Genomic DNA, 18917 nt, shown 5'->3' with positions numbered 1-18917 from the left:
TGTTTTTTTGTTATTTTTAAAATTGTATGAGAATATATAAAATAATTTTATACGTGTATTTAATTACGTAATGTCACATAACTAAAAATAATTATTTTTCACATTGACCACGTAAATGGTCATCAAAAAAATAGATATGATTGCACAACTATATAAAATATTTTATACTATCAATGCATCAAAATTAAAATATGTGTTTATTATGATCTTTTTTAATTTTAAAAACTATTTTATTAAATATAATTACAGTATTTTTGCTCAATGAAAATCATTTTTAATTTGCATGCTACAACTTTTTAAACTATTTTCAAACGGTAAAAATTTTAGAGTAAACCCCTAACCCTCTTCTTAACAATGTTACAAATTCTCATTTTGTTCCTCGTCGATTGAAAAATAACATTGCAGTCTTTTACGATTAATTCCGTCATGTATTATACTCCTTCTATTAATATCTTCGTTTAGATCTAACGGATCTTATCTACGTATATCGCTAATTCAATATGTGTCAAGCAACCATTTAAAGAGACAAATCACCTGGTGATGAGTTAGTAGAACACTACCAATTTGCACATCTCAAAACGCTTTACTTCTTTTTTATTTCTTTTTCTTTCATTGGTTGTTCATCCCATCACAATCACACCTCTTCACTCCACCCTAACTGCCACTACCTCACTTCGTCACCTCCATCATCATCTAACATTTGTTATTGCACCTCACTAATATCTTTTAATGTTACCACAAACTTATCCCCTCTTCCTCCATCATTTTCTTTCACCATACCTTTCTCACTCCACCTTTATTATGTCTAATTCTGTCTTTCACTCTTTATTCTCATTGACGATATCACAATTTCTTAACTTTAACAATAACAAAATCATCCAGTGCAACATTAAATTTTTTTAAACAAACTAAAATATAGATCCAAAATTAATAAAATTAAAAAAATTATAAAAAATAAGAGAGACAAATGGGAGAGGAAAAAAAAGAGAGAAGAGACTGCAAAAATTAAGCGGAGTGAAATATGAATCTTAGAGTATATTGTATTGTTGTAAGAATGAGTGAGACTATGAGAATAGGTCGAGGACAAAATTGAGAATTAGAAACAGAAATAGACATGGTAAAAATAAAAATAAGGTAAATGGTGATAATAAAGTGAGAGATTGAGGGGTATAGTTTGAGAGAAATGAAGATAATAGAGTCGTGTTGATGGTGATAGCAGTGTTTAAGATAGTAATAAAGTACACTAATAAAAGAAAAAATAAAAAATAAAACAACAGTATTTTGAATTAACAATACATGTAGACAAGATCTGTTAGTTTTAAACAAAAATATTAACATAAAAACATAATATCTAATAGAATTAATAGTAAAAAATCACAATATCATTTTTCAATCACTGAAAAACAGAATAAAAATTTGTAAAATAATTAGAAGCAGATTGAGATTTTACTCAAAATTTTAGGAACCAAATATTAGTTAAATCCTTTAAATAAATAAGCTTGCATTGCAGCTTAATTATGTTGTTTAAAAAAAGAATGCAAAATTTAAACCTAACACGTTTTCAAAATATTGAGTGTTAATTAGACATCCCCGAACCCCTTCTTTTGTTGAAGGGTTACTGGGTTCGTTTGCCCCTTTGAAAGCATCATCGTTCATTGCTTTCAAGATCGATTTGCACCATCACCACCATCACCACCACCACCACGAAAACAATGAACATCGGTGCCATGAAAGCCTCACTCTTGAGCTCTAACACCAACAATCTCCATTTCTCTCTTCGGGCTGCACTCTTTCATTCCACTCCCTTCTTGGAACGCAAACGGCGTAATTCCTGGGATTCTGTTAGTTTCCCTTTTTCTTCGCTTAGTCATACTCTTTCATTCGCCATTAGAATTCCAATTTACTCTCTTTTAATTTTCGCTTGTTTCTGATTCTCTATCAACTTACAAAGCAAAATGTTTTTTTATGATAATGATCCTGGAGTTTTAAGATTTTGCAATCTACACGGTTGATTTAAAAATGTTAAAGTGTTTGTTTGTGTTTTAAGATTAAGAAATGTGGTGTTGAATTTTGCTGTTTAGGCCTTTTCTATTTAGGGGGTGAAAGCATTGCTTAATTGTTATATTGCAGAAATGCAACCATTACTCGAGAAGGTTTAGGAAGATGCATGGAAAGCAAAGAATAATTCGCAGTATGAATGATTATGCAGAGTTCCTATTTCAGGTTCGTGATGCTTGTCATGCTTGCACAATTTTTCAATGCACGGATAACAAACTTATCTTGATATTCTCTTATTCATCTCTGTGTCCATTTGTATGTGCTTTTCTCATTCTTCACAACAAATTGAGACAGATGGTCAATTTTGGAACCGGATAACTCGATCATATGGTTTTCAACAAGACTCTTGATCGTTTATTCATTTTAATCTTGCTGCAGTTATTCATTTCTATTTGCATTTCTTTGGACTTTGATTTTATTGTGTTTTATGTTTGTTATTTTGACTGAATTTAATTATCCAAGGGTGCTAACACCCCTACTTTCTCACTTTACCAACTTGTGTACTTTAGAGGAGTTTCCATCCTAGAAATAATACTTATGAAGGGTAACTGGAACAATTTATACAATACCCATCGTTTCCCTTCACATTTGTTCCATTCTAGGTTATATTTCTTCAATGAAATTTCTATCAGAATGAACATGATTTCTGACATTCTTAAGTTCTGGCAATACGATTGTGACTTAAGTTTTTATGTATGTATCCTTTTATCTCCTTTAACTGTTATAATGTTCAAAATGCTGTGAAATGATGAGATGGCCTCTGTTTATACACATTAATTATGGAACTCTTTACTAAAGTTGGCACTTCAGATTTTAGGGTTATTTGAATGACCTTTCATGCTCTCAGCTCTCCTCCCCATCTTATCTTTACTAGTACCTTTTATCATTCACCTACTTAGGTCTTCTCTGTATGAACTGTGTTGGTCATAGATACTGTCTAGGAGGTCCCTTTGCTTCTAATCTTCCATGATTATCATTAGTATCTCTTACAATGTTGCATCTAAAGTGGTTATGGTTGCTTTCTTTTCTGTATGGTTTAGAGGTGGAAGCAAGATATTGATGATGAGGATGATCCATCTTCAAGTGGGGGGCCGTCATGGTTTAGAAAGCAATATACTGCTGGAGCCTCTGGAAAGCACAGGAATAACGGTCAAGGAAGTCATCGATACAGAAGTAAGGGTGTCTGAAATACTTATGGTGTCATAGAATATTCCATATGTATCATATAGTTGTACGCTGATTCCTTCTGTGGAAATTTTTCTAATCAAATCTGGTCCGGGAAACTTACTGTCTGCCCAAGTAGAATTTTGAGAGATTAAAGAGCCAGAGACCATGAATTAATTTGATTTGATGATTTGATCTATCATCATAAGCTTTCTTAAATGAGGACCGAATTTCAGCATTTCTGTTTTTACTTTTAATATAAAATATAACATTCCAGATGGGATATAAAGCATATTGTGGAGTCATTACTAAATGCAGTCAAATTTGATTTCTTTAGGAGATCCATTCTTTTGTGAAGATGATTTCGATATTGAAACCATTTTCCGCTCTACCTTTGGTGGGAATAGATACCACTACTGGTCCTTCATCAATGAGGAAAATCCTCAGTGGAGGAGGTCTGCACGCTTTTCTAATTATGAGAAATCTTGGAGCTGGAGACATCGGAGTGAAAGCGATTATGACTCTGCATCCGAGTCTGATAGTTTACATTCAGATTTAACTACAGATAGATTAGCCCTTGGATTGAGTCCTTCTGGTCCTCTGAAACTTGAAGAAGTGAAAAATGCGTAGGTTCTTAATTCTTCTTCTGTCCCTTTCCCTTCACCAAAATGCTAGGTGGCCAAAGTTACTTTATTTTTTTTTTTTTTACTTATGATATTACCATTTTTGTCGTCAGGTATCGCGTATGTGCTCTAAAGTGGCATCCAGATCGTCATCAAGGCTCTTCCAAGGTGTTGCCAAGCTCTAACAACTGATTATATTCCCCACTCCTTCCTTGTTCTTTTCCTTACTCCAGATTTTCTATCAAATTTCATGATCTATTTTACATTCTGTATATTGGTAGGGTATAGCAGAGGAGAAATTCAAGCTCTGCAGTGCAGCTTATCAGTCTTTATGTGATAAGCTGGCCTTGGATTAAGGATGCTCCTCATGTATGTATTTCCTTTTCTAGAATTTTCCATTCTCTCTGTTCACCTCATGTAACATTTGTTTTCTTTTGATAAATTTCTTGTATTTTCAAATGTTAGGCAGAGAAGCTTAAATCCCTAGGACTTGAGTGGTCAACAGTGAGGCCTTTCTCCAAGAGAGCTGGTGTATGTTTGACCATGCTAATTTAACACAAGGAGCTTCCTTTCACTGTATCTCTTGTTTGTTGATTAATTTTATTAGATAATAGTGGAAATAATGTGTATGCTATTTCACAATTACAAATGTATCATTAATAATATTAACAATTTTTTTCTCGGATGTATTTAAGTTATATTTGTTGTACTACATTAAGCAGCATATTATTCTCAAAATCTCCTAACGGTTACATCCCTTTGTTGATCGATATGCTTTCTTCGTTTAAGAAGGGGACATCCAATTGTGGCTTGGAGCAAAAGCGAATATTCTTTTATTAACAATTTAATGTGTTCTACTCTGTCTTTCACTTATTAACAGAGAATATTTTTGTGGGGGGAAAGAAAAAATAATTTAAAGAAAGTCAAATCCTACAAAATGAGGGAGGGATTATGGTTGAAAGAGAAACTTCTAAAAACTTTTTTTTTTGGGTTTAATTGATAACCACATTTGAATATTCAGGCTTATTTTTTTTACTTTGATTGATCCGATACTAACAAATTCATTGATTAGAACTAACTTGAGTTGGTCGAGTGACTAATTTATTTGTCAGTTCAACTAGTTAGAATTCGAATCTTGCTTGAGTTGGTCGAGTAACTAATTTATTCGTCAGTTCAACTAGTTGTTAGAATTCGAATCTTGCTTTGTGTATGTAATGATTCGATAGTGCAACTAACTATTCCTTCAACCAACCGTTGGTTTGGGGGTTATGGTTATATTGTTAACCCTTCAATAAAATTAAATAATTACAAAATTTATCCGAAATTTGGGATTGGCGTGAGTGTAGCAGATGAGAAAAGGCTTTGGTATGTATGAAGCATGAAGTAGTAGCAGGAGAAGAAGAACATTGAATGGTGTGGGTTCCAAAATAGAACCTTTGATCCTTTGAGAGAAGCAGAAGAATGCTGAAAGCTATTCAGATACGTGGGTGTGTTACCCTCCGTTGTTGGAGCCTCAAACAATCCCTTTCCTTCATTTCTATTTCATCTTCTTTCAATTCCAAACCCTTTTCCTCATTCTCCCCAATCCCATACCCTTCCATCGATTCTTCCACGCCCCGACCTCGCAGGCTTCGATTCACTCCCTTTCACGCTTCATCATCACCACCACCCCCACCACTACTTCATTCTGCTGTGAGTTTTCTCTCTCGCTTTTTTTTTTTACCCTTTCCTAATGCTAAAGATTCTGTCAATTTAAATTTCAAAGATTGGATCTTTTGAGAGAATTGGGATGAGGGGTTGATAGGTGCAGAGCTGATTTTATAATATTCCATTTCGCATTTGTACAAGATATGTTGTTGTTGCAACTAGTCACAAGTATTAAGATCTTATGCGAGAGCATGTATCTACATAGTTCATAATTGATTTAGCTTTGTCGCATAACAACTTAGGGTGTTCGAAACATCAAGTTCTGTCAGTGGTGTGGTGGTCCAACAAAGCATGATATACCTGATGGAGAAGAAAAATTGAGAGCCATTTGTACACTTTGTGGGAAGATTGCTTATCAGAATCCAAAAATGGTACCTACCTGAATTAGCTTATCAGCTTCCTTTTGATGTCACTTACTATAAGCTTTAGGATTTATTTTGGAGGCGATGTGATGTGTTGATGGAGGTTAAGATATATACATATAGCATGCCTTATTGCTTTAATGAATTCTCTGACTGATGTCCAGAAAAGAATTATTTAATACACACGGGCACGTATTCCATTCATTGCGTTCATAAAAAAAGCAAAACACTAATTACTTGCTTATGAATGTGACGTAATTTTTGGCTGGCGAAGTAGGTAGTCGGTTGCCTCATCGATCATGATAACAAGGTCCTTCTTTGCAAGAGGAATATTCAACCATCTCATGGCCTTTGGTAGGAATGGAATTTTTGAACAGTCTATTTACATTGATTCTGATCTCATTCATATTACATGATTTTCCCCAGAACCATGTATGTATGTTAAAGATGCTAATGCATTCACTGTAAGCATGAAGCTTTTTCCTTATCTCATAGGAGCTATGTTAATTCAATTCCATATTTTGGTGTCAATAAGGACGCTTCCTGCTGGTTATTTGGAAATTGGAGAATCAGCTGTGGAAGGTGCTATAAGGGAAACGAGGGAAGAAGCAAACGCTGATGTGGAAGTTATTTCTCCGTTTGCTCAATTGGATATTCCTTTAATCGGTCAAGTGAGACAGAAGCTTTGATTTATCTCCTTATTTATTTATTTATGGATATTCACTTTTCTAGTTTAAGAATTTGATAATGATTATGGCATGTTTGAGGCAGACTTATATGATATTCTTAGCAAAACTGAAGACACCCCACTTTTCACCGGGTCCAGAATCATCAGAATGCCAACTATTTCCGGTTGATGAAATACCTATCAATTCTCTATCCTTTTCATCAATGGTGGTTACCTTAAGTTTGGTATGATTCACATATTTCTAGACTTGGGCTGCTTTTACTTTCATTTTTTATTCTTTTGGTCTTTGCACACTCATACTGTGCATCTCATGTTGTTCGTGGGTCGTGGCTGCAGTATGTTGAGGATGTTAAGGCTGGAAAACCTAAATTCCATTATGGCATCATCAACAAAAGGTATTTTCTTCCCAAATACACTATGTTTCCTTCAGAATCTTATGCATCATTTATTTGAGAGAAGAAAGAATATTATTTTAGAAAGCAATGATAATGTCATTTGGATAAAGTTATGTTGGCCTTCTTAAGTACATGGATCTCAACTAGTTGTGTGGATTGGGTTGTCTCATGATTAGCAAAATTGCACAAAATGAACTAGTCAATCTTTACATGACTTTGCGCTATGCATCGTCATATTTTTTGCAGACACGTGAAATCAGTGAGTTTTCTTTTGAAGATGATCTTGTATGCTTAAGTGTAGTATGTAACTACTGCTCTTTACTTGTTTGGTAGTACAAGGCTTGTGTAAACTGTTTGATGGAATATTTCTGAAATTCTTGATCATGCTGCTTGATTTCAATCCGATGGTTGTTATTAGGCCCGGTACGAGTCCTTCAGATATTCATGCCTATACATTGGATCATCATATGCACTTGTGAGAAGGTAAATTCCCTATGGCATTTCATGTAAACCCTGTATACCATCATATGTATTTTCAGACATTTCTTTACGTATTTTAATTGTTGTCAATAATTAACTCCTAAACACCCAACTAGCATTACATCATTCTTACAAATCTTTCATCATGATTCAGTGATGATACATCCACAGTCTTGCTTTAATCAATCATTTTGTTTGTTGCAGTACATTCTGGATATCTGAAGATTGCAAGTTGAAAAATCTGGTGTTCTTTGTCTCTTGCAGTGGCCCAATACTTTTGTTTTTGTTATGTCAGACAGAACAGAAATTACCCGAATTACTCTCTTAACCCCACCATTGTTATGATGAGCAGCTGTTTCAACGTAAGGAAGAAATGTTGCAGTTCATGATCACTCTTAACTTCGTCAAGGGATGTTCTCAAAATGTGTAGTTGCAATCATGCTCACCCTTAACTAGTACTTTAGAACAAAGATTGACAACTATTGTACCTCTATTGGAATTGTAAACACACATGTTGATTTAGATAAATCAAATTCTTTTCGAAGAATTTCTCTGTACAAAGAAGCCAATTCTTGAAGCTACATTCTTTAGCCTGCATGAATAAGCAAATAATATAATTATGGCTTAATCTTTTGCTAAAGAGAATCTTTTTATAGGCTAGTAACTTAGTACGTTAGGTATGAGAGAGGCTGGTATGGTAAGTTGACCTTAAACTGAAATAAACTTCCTACATCAATTGGCATCTTTAAAGGCCAAAATGAACTCTTCTTGAAGCATACATCGTAATAAGATTGAAAACCATCAGAACCATTGGATTATATACATCAAAGTGAAATCTCAGACGACCGTCGTGAGAAAATATAAATCCAAATTCATCATTTGGTTTTCAACCAAGTTAGAAATAGAAGTAACAAAATCATCAAAGGAAAATTTAAGAGATGGACAAGGCCAATTAGATGCCAGATTAAGAAACCACAGCACAGGGGAAAGGCTACACAAGCCAACTTTTATAGTAAGAGTAGAATAAACTTGCAACTCAATCCCACCGGTGTGGGGCTTTTGCGCACCTCATTGAAAGTCTGAAAAATAAATAAAACATAAATAGAAAAAAGAAATTTTCTTTAGTTTACTTTTGACTTGTGCTTCAATTCATCTGTGATGTTCAGTTCCAGCAAAAACGAAAAAGAAAAACAATGAACTCTCCCTAATCCCAATCACAAAGAAACCCGTTTTTCCAAACATGCCTCCCCCAAAGATCGAAAGCCTCTACCTTTGTTCATCACCAGATGAAACAAAACAACCGATTCAGACTCTGTATTTTTTCTTCCAAACTCCGAAGTTCAGATCTTTTTCCCATTTCATTTCTGGGACCCGAAGATGGAAGCTCGAGACTCACCACGGAGCTCCATGAACGGCGATTTCGGGTTCGGTACCGGCAGCGATCGAAGGTTCGCGTTTTCGCGGCAAACTTCGTTCCAACAGCAGCAGCAGCCTCATACGCCGATTGCCGTCGATTCGGGGAGACCTTTTTTGTCCCGAACTGATTCCAGCATAGACATTCCCAACCCGGTGCACCGTTACGACAAGCTCACTGGGTCCACGGAAAGATCGTCTTTTCCTTCCTTCGTTTTTGGTGTGTTTAGGAATATTAGGTCTGGTCATAGGTACATGAAGAGACTCTTTTTGATGATCTCTTTGAATGTGGCCTACTCTACTGTTGAGTTGCTCTTTGGCCTCTTCACTGGCCGTGTTGGTAAGATTCTGTGTGAGTTTTTGTGAGATTTTATGATATATGATTTTATGCAGAGCTCAATTTTGTTAAAGTTGGACCCTCGGTTCCTTTATTTTTTTTTTTCAGGTCTGGTGTCTGATGCGTTTCATTTGACTTTTGGATGTGGTCTTTTGACATTTTCTCTATTTGTTATGGCTGCATCAAGGAACAAACCTGATCGAGAATATACTTATGGGTAAATACATCCTTCATTATGTAGTGTGTGAGTATTTTCGTGTGTAAACTGTGAAGTATGTTCTTCACATTGGTAAAGAGCAAAAGGAAAAATAGAAAAACTCTTGGTAGTATCAAACATTCACTTTGTAGAATTAGTAAGGTATGTTTGAATTTGTATGACAAAGTTGTGCATTGTGAAACATTTGAGTGATGTGTTTATCTTTTCATGAACATAGTTATTCTTAATTTTATACCATGAGCTAGTTCTCATATAATGTTAGAGTTGGAGTTTTAAACTATTTTTGGACAACAAAGAGATGGATTTGTTGAAGATGGCTGTGGTTATACTGACATCTGTTGGACTTTGAAGTTTTTCATGGCCATGTGTCTAGGTGTGCCTGTAATGCATCTCATGCACTATTAAAAATTTATCCCATGTGTCTTCTTGTCTGTGCTTGCATCATGCAAGATTATGTATTTGTCCAACAGTTAATTAATGGTGGATTCACTCATAACTGGAACTTTGTCTGTGTGTTACACATTATTTGAACTCTTATTTACTTTCTTGGTTAATAATTTCAAATTTCAAATACCTAATTATGAGCATAACTAATGTGGTGCATTCATTTCAGATATAAAAGGCTAGAAGTTTTGTCTGCATTCACCAATGCCGTAAGTATTCCCCATTTCCATTACTGCTGTCTTATGCAGTTGTTTCCTTTGCATTATAGTTAATTGGTTGCCTGATGCTATCATTAATTTACAGAATGATCCTCATGTAACAAAAGTGATGACCATTTTTCAACAACCTTTTGCCTCCTAATATAGTCTTGTTGAGTTGAGACCCAGTTTAACCCTCACTAATATAAGATGCTAGATAGTTTTGCATGGTAAAAAGCTGATTCAGAATCAGTATCTTTTCCTCCAAACTCCGAAGTTCGGATCTTTATCCGGTTTCGTTTCTGGGACCCGAAGATGGAAGCTCGAGACTCACCACGGAGCTCCATGAACGGCGATTTCGGGTTCGGTACCGGCAGCGATCGAAGGTTCGCGTTTTCGCGGCAAACTTCGTTCCAACAGCAGCAGCAGCCTCATACGCCGATTGCCGTCGATTCGGGGAGACCTTTTTTGTCCCGAACTGATTCCAGCATAGACATTCCCAACCCGGTGCACCGTTACGACAAGCTCACTGGGTCCACGGAAAGATCGTCTTTTCCTTCCTTCGTTTTTGGTGTGTTTAGGAATATTAGGTCTGGTCATAGGTACATGAAGAGACTCTTTTTGATGATCTCTTTGAATGTGGCCTACTCTACTGTTGAGTTGCTCTTTGGCCTCTTCACTGGCCGTGTTGGTAAGATTCTGTGTGAGTTTTTGTGAGATTTTATGATATATGATTTTATGCAGAGCTCAATTTTGTTAAAGTTGGACCCTCGGTTCCTTTATTTTTTTTTTTCAGGTCTGGTGTCTGATGCGTTTCATTTGACTTTTGGATGTGGTCTTTTGACATTTTCTCTATTTGTTATGGCTGCATCAAGGAACAAACCTGATCGAGAATATACTTATGGGTAAATACATCCTTCATTATGTAGTGTGTGAGTATTTTCGTGTGTAAACTGTGAAGTATGTTCTTCACATTGGTAAAGAGCAAAAGGAAAAATAGAAAAACTCTTGGTAGTATCAAACATTCACTTTGTAGAATTAGTAAGGTATGTTTGAATTTGTATGACAAAGTTGTGCATTGTGAAACATTTGAGTGATGTGTTTATCTTTTCATGAACATAGTTATTCTTAATTTTATACCATGAGCTAGTTCTCATATAATGTTAGAGTTGGAGTTTTAAACTATTTTTGGACAACAAAGAGATGGATTTGTTGAAGATGGCTGTGGTTATACTGACATCTGTTGGACTTTGAAGTTTTTCATGGCCATGTGTCTAGGTGTGCCTGTAATGCATCTCATGCACTATTAAAAATTTATCCCATGTGTCTTCTTGTCTGTGCTTGCATCATGCAAGATTATGTATTTGTCCAACAGTTAATTAATGGTGGATTCACTCATAACTGGAACTTTGTCTGTGTGTTACACATTATTTGAACTCTTATTTACTTTCTTGGTTAATAATTTCAAATTTCAAATACCTAATTATGAGCATAACTAATGTGGTGCATTCATTTCAGATATAAAAGGCTAGAAGTTTTGTCTGCATTCACCAATGCCGTAAGTATTCCCCATTTCCATTACTGCTGTCTTATGCAGTTGTTTCCTTTGCATTATAGTTAATTGGTTGCCTGATGCTATCATTAATTTACAGAATGATCCTCATGTAACAAAAGTGATGACCATTTTTCAACAACCTTTTGCCTCCTAATATAGTCTTGTTGAGTTGAGACCCAGTTTAACCCTCACTAATATAAGATGCTAGATAGTTTTGCATGGTAAAAGGAAATATTGTCATATGCACTAACATATTCAATTTTCATTTTCTGCTGCTTGTGTAGACAGCTGTTTCTTTTGTTTATGTCATTCTCCCTAGCAGTTGAAGCACTCCATGCATTCATACAAGATGAATCAGAGCACAAGTAAGTCACACTGCTTGCCTTTTTCTCTGTATCTGGGGACGCTTTTTTTTATTTTTTTTCTCCCTGACGATTTTATGCTGACCATGTTTTGTTTGCAGGCATTACTTAATTGTTTCTGCGGTTACCAATTTAATTGTGAATCTTATCGGTGTGTGGTTCTTTCGGAACTATGCTCGGATTAATCTTGGTTAGTATTTCCTTGAATGTTTAACATTTTCTTGATGTAACCTTTCATCATTTTGTATGGATGTTCATGCATGGATTCCTTTCGAACCTTGAATCTTTATCTGATTCTTCTCGAATCTGTCTTCCAGCTTACAGAAATGCTGAAGATATGAATAACCATTCAGTTTGCCTACATGTTCTTGCAGATTCCATTCGCAGGTAGATATTCTTGCATGTGAAATATAGCAACACAAAATTGTTAATGCTTTTCCTTTCCTCATTATAAATTCAAATCAAGCTTATATACTTCAATGGTTTCTCAGTGCAGGTCTGATATTGGCATCATGGTTATTGTCAATTGGGTAAGTACTGTTTCGTTTTATGTTACTACAATCTTGAGAGGATGGAATGAAAATAAGCATTAAGAGCTTGAGATTTTCCTAATCATAGTACTTGAGATCCTGTAATTTTACTTGTTTTTGTCTCCTTCACAGGGTTCAGAATGCAGAAGTATTGTGTTTGGGACTTGTTGCTGCTGCTGTGTTTACGATTGTTCTTCCACTCTTTAGGGCAACTGGCGGTGTCTTGCTACAAATGGCATCTCCCAGCATTCCGAAAACTGCTTTGAGCAAATGCTTGAGACAGGTTATTACTTTACTTGCGATAAATGTGCTTTGCCCAATGCTCCCATCTGACTTGGGCATATGCATATCCCACATGTTTGTACTTAATACTTCGCAAAGTTATTGTTCTAATCAGCTATAAGGATGTTTGTGTTTTGGTGTTTGGTTGAAATTTGCTCGCTTCAGTCTTGTGTTTGCTTCTCCTTTCGACATGTTGCTTCACGAGTCAATGTTTCGCTTCTAAGAATACTTTATTTTGGTTAGATTACTGCTCAGGAAGATGTTCTGGAAGTCTCCCAGGCGCGTTTTTGGGAATTGGTGCCAGGTCATGTTGTTGGTTCATTGTCAATTCAGGTAATTGATTCGTTGTTCTCTAATGTGTTTTCTTGACAGGATAACTAACTAAATGTAGATACTGAGTTTTAGTGGATGATGGTGACAGGTGAAGAAAGGGATTGATGATCGGCCAATCCTTGAATTTGTGCATGGTCTATACCATGATTTGGGTGTGCAGGACCTCACCGTGCAGACCGATCATACTTGACACTTCTTGTTTTCTTGTCTTCAAATTTTATTTTGCTAATGGTTTATTGCAGAGGATACACATCAAAGTTCATTGTTTGTTTACTGGGGAAGGGATGCAAGTATGATTTTTATTAGGGAATAGTTTATAGTTGATAGTTGATTTTTAGCAGTACTTTATTCCCTGCCAAAGCTAAACAGAAATATATGGATGCAAATTGCAAAATTTTTAGTAATGGTTAACAATGGAAAAAGTAATTGGCGGAACTCATTTAATAACACTTATTTTAACAATATGTACATGAACAAATATTAATGCATAAAGAGTTGCACGAACAAGGTATTGATCATTATAAATAAAGAATTTATGTATATAGTTTAATCACACATAATACACAGAATACTATAGGATAGGAATAAAAGCTAAATCATTTGAAATTATTAGTCTCTCATTTATCAGTTACATTGGGAGTGGCAGCCAACACATTTGCTGCAAATTTATGCCTCATCGTTCTAGACAGTGTCGAGTACTGTGAACTCTTCTTAAGCTGCTCCCAGAAACATTTCCCCTCTCTGTGGAAGTAGCATTTGCATTGCTCACATTCAAGTGTCCAACCTTTGCAGCCTTCACCACAAGCTTCACATGGAGGAGGAGGGTGCTTCCCAGTTTCTTCAACCAATGCAAGCGGGTGAGAGTGTGCATCATATTGGAAAGTGCCTCCAAATTTGACACTACTAAAAGACTTGTCAACTACACAAGAAGGATGAGCACCAAAATCACATTCTTCACAATAGTACCACCATTTCTTTGGAGATATTTTTTCTCTGCAAATGCCACAGTTATTGCATTCTATCAATTTACCTTGACCATAGTAGATTAGATTCAGAACATGTTTGTCACACATGTTCCAAATCTTAGAGGGTAGATTAGCACACCCACAATCAATGGCAAAATCATCACAAACATCACATACAAGCACATATTTTGATGGAGAGTGACAACATTTGCATTCCCTTGCAATGTTTGTCTTCTCTACGGAAAGAGGATGCTTATGGCTTTCATGCTTAACTTTGTCCTCAAGGGTGCCACAACGAACATCAAGGTCGAACTGACACTCGTCGCAGCGATACACGAAGCCATTGCTCAATGATTTGCAGCTATCACACCTATAAATGCCATCATAAGAAGGTGCCTTAGAATGAAGAGTCAAAGGATGAGGATGAAACCGGTGCTGCTTCGTTCTAGGCAAATCAGCACAGCTCTTATGAAGAAGGAAACCACAATTCTCTGAACAAGAATACAATGGTGGTGCAGTGATGGCTTGTACACACCCATCACAGAGTTTATCAGCAAATTCCAAACCCAGTTCCTCTATCAATGTTAACAAATGGTTATGTCCAAAATCAACATTGGATTCTTTGTCCTTATCAAGAGCAAGCGTCTCATCTTCATGATCCTTTTCTTCCTCAGTATCAGACTCAAAATCCTCTTCTTGTTTTGCTGGACACTTCAAATGCATTGGAAATCTGCAATCTGAACAATAATAACCTGCAAATCCTGAACTCATTGTTCCATGACATACACCACAAGTTATGTCATCCCTGAATCCGTAAACACGATTAAGCGAATAGGTGAGCTGCAAAGGATGATGATGGAAATGTTTTATGATGGTATGAGGCAATTCAGCACAGCTGCAATGAACCCAAATCTGGCAAGCAGTGCAAAAGGAGGCCGAGCCCTCGCCAGCCTCGTCTCCACAAGCATAACAAACAAATGGCTGCAAACTATTCAAGGAAATGAAGGCATGAACATGGCCATCATCAGGGTGCCATGTAGAAGCACATGATATGTCAAGATCATAGGTGCAAAGAGAGCAATGGTAGACAAATCCATTGTTGAAGGTTCCTCTGCATGCATCACAAAAGTACCCTGCATCATAAGGTGGAGTTGAAAGGAGTGTGAGAGGGTGTTGAGGGTGCAAGGGATGCTTCAATTTGAGTGGAAGTTCTATGCATGATTTGTGAATAATGTAGTTGCATTCTTTACAAGAATAGGAAGGACCTGAAATCTGGTTCTCACAGGCTGAGCAAGAAACTAGTTTCACCCCATCATCTTCATTCTTGTGATCCTCTTTCAATAGCAATGGGTGCACATGGCTGAAATGCTCAATCTTTTGATCCATGTTTGTTTGATAGTTTCAATAGCAAAATGCACAAGTTTGGAATTCTTTGAACTGAGGGAGACAAGGGATATAAATAAGAGTAGTGTTTTTATTTTTGGTCATTTTCCAAATTCGATTCTTGAGTATTTGGTTACTGTTAATTAGGCATCAAGTTTACTTCACGTGAAGAAAGACATCAAAGAAGGAATTGATGTGGTATGCTTATTATTCTTTGTTTATCCAATGCAGAATAGGATTTACTTTTCTACAAAAGGAAGGGAAAGTTCTTTTCTTTTGGCAACCTTTTTGGATACTCAATTAAAAATCTAATGATTAATATAATATGGGTTAGATATAATATCTCACATTATATATATTTTATAACTTAAGTGTTTTCCTAAAAATACGGGTATGACCAGAACTTGCACGCAATGCTAAGCACCCATTTATTCTTCATATTAATAGTCTTTTGTGTGCAATATGTTGAAAACTAGTAAGCAATATGTTGTTTTCTAATGTGCAAAAAAGAAGGCCAGGTCAAATGCAAAATTCCATTGCCGTTTGGTGAATAGCAGCAAAAGATGCATGCATCGCATTTTGCCGGCTAAAATATATGTGTGGATATTTAATTTGTTTGTATAGAACTAAACAAAACACAACCCTACCTGCTTTGTTCATCACGCAAATATTCATAATTCCTTCCCTTCCAATGTTTTCTTCAGAATCTCCGAATATATACCAAGTATCAACCACGTGCCCCCCAACAAATTAAACACCAAGAATAATTTTAGGTATATATATTACCTCCATTTTATAATAATGATACTAAACATATAGAAGTTGTTGTGTTTGACATATCCAAAGAGCATCATGTGATGCATGATGATGAAGAGATGAGACAAATGGAAGGGTAACAGCTAGCTTCCAATTTGAACTGTGAATCATTCCACCAAAGAAAATCAAGGCAAACCAACCAATATAAACACACATACAATACAAGTTGAATTAACTGAACAAGAAATGGGATCAATAATGCGCAAAGACCCAAGCGTTGTCCACTTTAGTCATCCACATCCATTGGAATTCACCACAGAATTAAACAATAATAACAATGTAACATGCTTTGGCTGCAAGCTAAGTTTCATGAATGGTGAATCCTACTACCATTGCGAACCCTGCAACTTCTCTCTCCACTATGCATGCTTCAAGATGCCACTGATAACAAAGCATCCATCCCATTCCAAACACGATCTAGTCCTCATCGTCATACCATCCTCACCGGCCACCAGAGCAACCCTAAGATGCGCCGCGTGCGGCCACCACGTCACCGGATTCACCTACCACTGCGCCGAATGCAGCAGCGTATTCTTCCACGCCTTCTGCCTGGCGCTGCCGCTGTCCGTGGCCATCTCGCCGCACCCTCACAGAATGGAGCTCGAATTCATGCCTCCCTATGACTTCTTCTGTGACTTGTGCACCAAGTCAACCTACAACATTGGTTGGCTATACAGATGCAGGATGTGCGAGTTCGACTCGCACATCGCCTGCGCTGTTCAGAACATCGAACCGCAGTCGGTTGAGCATCCTTCTTTCACTCAGGCCAACGCTTTGATGACGCAGTTCACCGCCCACCACGGCGGCGGCATGGTGTATGAGATCATGCGTTTGGTTGCCACGCAGATCCAACAAGGAAAAGTTGTTGGTAGTCCAAGTCCATCACGAGGTCGTGATTTCAGAGCGTATTTGGAAGAAAGAACACCGTTGAGAGATAAATCCACGCCGAGTCGCCAATTCAGCGAGGCATATTTTTCGATAGATTTGAACGCGAAGAAAGACGGTGATGATCAGAAAAGTAATAAGAATCATCTAAGCGTTGTTGCAGAGAGGAGCGAAGGGGATAAGAGTGTTAAGTTGAACTCAGCAGTTTTTGAAGAACTTGGTGAAGCAAATCATAAAGTGGTGATGGTAATGAATCAAAACTCTAAGCAAAGATTATTGCCCACTCCTAAAACCAATCATAAACCTTCACACTCGGTATGTATATTTTAACGATCCTTTAATAATTAATTAAGGTGAAAACTCAGGTGAAGTCGACTTGAGGAGAAGTTGATATCTGAGAGCCGTTAGATAATTCGACTGCATCTGAATTTTCACCCATAATTAAACACATGATATACATATAATTAATGGTGTGTGTTTAAACTCTTTGCAGGGAAGAGATAGCGGCTCATCTGGTTGGAAGAAGTTCCTGTCATGTTGCCTTTAATAATTATTTATTAGCACAGCCATGTGGATATGTATACATATATACAGTAAGGTTTTTGAAGCACATAGATATAAAATGAAAATAATTGCACACTTCACTATGTTCATAATATATACCAATATAGTGAATTTAATTTGGATTTTGTGAATTTAATTACGCCTATTAATTCTAGTGTGAACCCAAATTTAATGAACGCAAGTTTGAAAACTCTGGCTACAGAAACAAAGGACATTAAATTCTAGCGGTGATGATAAGGTTAGGTTAATGGGATTCTAATGTTGTACGAGACATTAATCCCTTTTATTTGGTCTGATAGTACTTGAAGGAGGTAGTAGTGTAGTGCCCTACCCCCCTATAAATAGGGGCCAAGACAAAAGACTTTTATTTTGTGAAATTGGAAGCAAGTTTTAGGGCAGGTGAAAATGGATTCACATATATAATAGTCCAAATTCGGTTGGATTGATCTGATAAAAACAGTAGTGGGTGTAATAAGAGAGAATAGTACTACTTCTACTAGTGGAGGTTGAAACGGAGAATGAATGAATCAAACAAAGTGCAAAATGACAGTGCCCACCCCACCACACCACACCACACCATGCCCATTGCCTTTTCTATTGTCCACTAATTACAACACATTACTCTTCCTTTGTTTTTCTGAGGACAAAACATACAAACACAAATTCCACTAACAAAATTACATTTTTCCTTTTAATTCCTCCAGAAATTAAAACCACTATGCTTTTATGAATTCATGTCCTATGTTAACTACTGGGTTGCCAATCTTTCATACTCTTGTTTTTGTATCATTTCTTACTGAATTATGTATAGTACAAGGGTAATGTACAACAATCATCACAGAAAAAAAAGTCATAAAGAGGAGTGGAATAAAGTGTATACATAATTTATAAAGAATAAAAATTAATACCAATAAAATTATATCATTCGATAAAACATTAAAATGTGTGTCAAAATTTTTATAGAGGAAGTAGACGAAATAGTAGTACACACAAATAGATTCTTTTAAATATTCATAATCATCAATAATAAATTTGTGTCAAATGTTATAGGATTTTATTTTGCACCGTATTTGTTAGCTAGGTTTTTAACTTGCTAATCACGAACATAAAAGTTTTAACTCATTATAATATAAATGATTAAACTAATTTAATATTAG

General features: G+C 36.2%; 5 protein-coding genes across 10 annotated transcripts; 4 read left to right on the top strand and 1 right to left on the bottom strand.

Moving 5' to 3' along the window:
* On the top strand, window positions 1553-4583 carry LOC107645416. Of its 2 annotated transcripts, none has more exons than XM_016349432.2 (7): window positions 1553-1841; window positions 2131-2223; window positions 3099-3231; window positions 3560-3848; window positions 3959-4013; window positions 4127-4214; window positions 4315-4583. In XM_016349432.2, exons 1-6 carry the CDS (start codon window positions 1713-1715, stop codon window positions 4199-4201), a joined length of 774 nt encoding a protein of 257 aa, XP_016204918.1. In that variant the 5' UTR covers window positions 1553-1712; the 3' UTR covers window positions 4202-4214; window positions 4315-4583. The 2 variants fall into 2 exon arrangements, with proteins under 2 accessions (XP_016204918.1, XP_016204919.1); XM_016349433.2 differs by having other exon boundaries at window positions 4311-4583.
* LOC107645415 (nudix hydrolase 23, chloroplastic) lies at window positions 5075-8024 on the top strand. 3 transcript variants are annotated; one of them, XM_016349429.2, is made up of 8 exons: window positions 5087-5537; window positions 5795-5923; window positions 6192-6268; window positions 6450-6585; window positions 6686-6826; window positions 6939-6997; window positions 7416-7480; window positions 7682-8024. In XM_016349429.2, the coding sequence occupies exons 1-7, from the start codon at window positions 5307-5309 to the stop codon at window positions 7474-7476; spliced, it is 834 nt and encodes a 277-aa protein (XP_016204915.1). In that variant the 5' UTR covers window positions 5087-5306; the 3' UTR covers window positions 7477-7480; window positions 7682-8024. The 3 variants fall into 3 exon arrangements, with proteins under 3 accessions (XP_020959407.1, XP_016204916.1, XP_016204915.1); XM_021103748.1 differs by lacking the exon at window positions 5795-5923 and having other exon boundaries at window positions 5075-5537; XM_016349430.2 differs by lacking the exon at window positions 7682-8024 and having other exon boundaries at window positions 5081-5537; window positions 7331-7449.
* LOC107645409 (metal tolerance protein C2) lies at window positions 8632-13582 on the top strand. 3 transcript variants are annotated; one of them, XM_016349421.2, is made up of 11 exons: window positions 8632-8775; window positions 10322-10776; window positions 10882-10990; window positions 11604-11643; window positions 11929-12005; window positions 12104-12192; window positions 12320-12389; window positions 12494-12532; window positions 12665-12815; window positions 13058-13147; window positions 13236-13582. In XM_016349421.2, exons 2-11 carry the CDS (start codon window positions 10401-10403, stop codon window positions 13335-13337), a joined length of 1143 nt encoding a protein of 380 aa, XP_016204907.1. In that variant the 5' UTR covers window positions 8632-8775; window positions 10322-10400; the 3' UTR covers window positions 13338-13582. The 3 variants fall into 3 exon arrangements, with proteins under 3 accessions (XP_016204907.1, XP_020959406.1, XP_016204908.1); XM_021103747.1 differs by lacking the exons at window positions 8632-8775; window positions 10322-10776; window positions 10882-10990 and adding exons at window positions 8845-9230; window positions 9336-9444; XM_016349422.2 differs by lacking the exons at window positions 8632-8775; window positions 10322-10776; window positions 10882-10990; window positions 11604-11643 and adding exons at window positions 8845-9230; window positions 9336-9444; window positions 10058-10097.
* LOC107645408 lies at window positions 13374-15783 on the bottom strand. Its single transcript, XM_016349420.2, has 2 exons — window positions 15378-15783; window positions 13374-15245 (listed from the first exon to the last, which is right to left on the bottom strand). Exons 1-2 carry the CDS (start codon window positions 15496-15498, stop codon window positions 13765-13767), a joined length of 1602 nt encoding a protein of 533 aa, XP_016204906.1. The 5' UTR covers window positions 15499-15783; the 3' UTR covers window positions 13374-13764.
* On the top strand, window positions 16060-18609 carry LOC107645410. The gene is made up of 2 exons (XM_016349423.2): window positions 16060-17511; window positions 17690-18609. The coding sequence occupies exons 1-2, from the start codon at window positions 16498-16500 to the stop codon at window positions 17741-17743; spliced, it is 1068 nt and encodes a 355-aa protein (XP_016204909.1). The 5' UTR covers window positions 16060-16497; the 3' UTR covers window positions 17744-18609.

The sequence above is a fragment of the Arachis ipaensis genome, chromosome B06, assembly GCF_000816755.2.
Source record: "Arachis ipaensis cultivar K30076 chromosome B06, Araip1.1, whole genome shotgun sequence".
NCBI classification, from domain to species: domain Eukaryota; kingdom Viridiplantae; phylum Streptophyta; class Magnoliopsida; order Fabales; family Fabaceae; genus Arachis; species Arachis ipaensis.
Note: the sequence above shows the minus strand (reverse complement) of the source record. Positions and strands in the feature narration are given on the sequence as shown.

Excerpts from the sequence above, each read along its gene's own strand:
- LOC107645410 (XM_016349423.2), top strand. The coding sequence starts at position 16,498 with ATGGGATCAATAATGCGCAAAGACCCAAGCGTTGTCCACTTTAGTCAT. Across the intron at positions 17,512-17,689 it reads ATCATAAACCTTCACACTCG|GGAAGAGATAGCGGCTCATC; the intron begins GTATGTATATTT and ends AACTCTTTGCAG.
- LOC107645416 (XM_016349432.2), top strand. The coding sequence starts at position 1,713 with ATGAACATCGGTGCCATGAAAGCCTCACTCTTGAGCTCTAACACCAAC. Across the intron at positions 3,232-3,559 it reads AGGAAGTCATCGATACAGAA|GAGATCCATTCTTTTGTGAA; the intron begins GTAAGGGTGTCT and ends TGATTTCTTTAG. Across the intron at positions 3,849-3,958 it reads CTTGAAGAAGTGAAAAATGC|GTATCGCGTATGTGCTCTAA; the intron begins GTAGGTTCTTAA and ends TTTTGTCGTCAG.
- LOC107645415 (XM_016349429.2), top strand. The coding sequence starts at position 5,307 with ATGCTGAAAGCTATTCAGATACGTGGGTGTGTTACCCTCCGTTGTTGG. Across the intron at positions 5,924-6,191 it reads CTTATCAGAATCCAAAAATG|GTAGTCGGTTGCCTCATCGA; the intron begins GTACCTACCTGA and ends CTGGCGAAGTAG. Across the intron at positions 6,586-6,685 it reads ATATTCCTTTAATCGGTCAA|ACTTATATGATATTCTTAGC; the intron begins GTGAGACAGAAG and ends TGTTTGAGGCAG.
- LOC107645409 (XM_016349421.2), top strand. The coding sequence starts at position 10,401 with ATGGAAGCTCGAGACTCACCACGGAGCTCCATGAACGGCGATTTCGGG. Across the intron at positions 12,390-12,493 it reads CTTGCAGATTCCATTCGCAG|TGCAGGTCTGATATTGGCAT; the intron begins GTAGATATTCTT and ends ATGGTTTCTCAG. Across the intron at positions 12,533-12,664 it reads TCATGGTTATTGTCAATTGG|GGTTCAGAATGCAGAAGTAT; the intron begins GTAAGTACTGTT and ends TCTCCTTCACAG.
- LOC107645408 (XM_016349420.2), bottom strand. The coding sequence starts at position 15,498 with ATGGATCAAAAGATTGAGCATTTCAGCCATGTGCACCCATTGCTATTG. Across the intron at positions 15,246-15,377 it reads CTGTGAGAACCAGATTTCAG|GGTACTTTTGTGATGCATGC; the intron begins GTCCTTCCTATT and ends CTTATGATGCAG.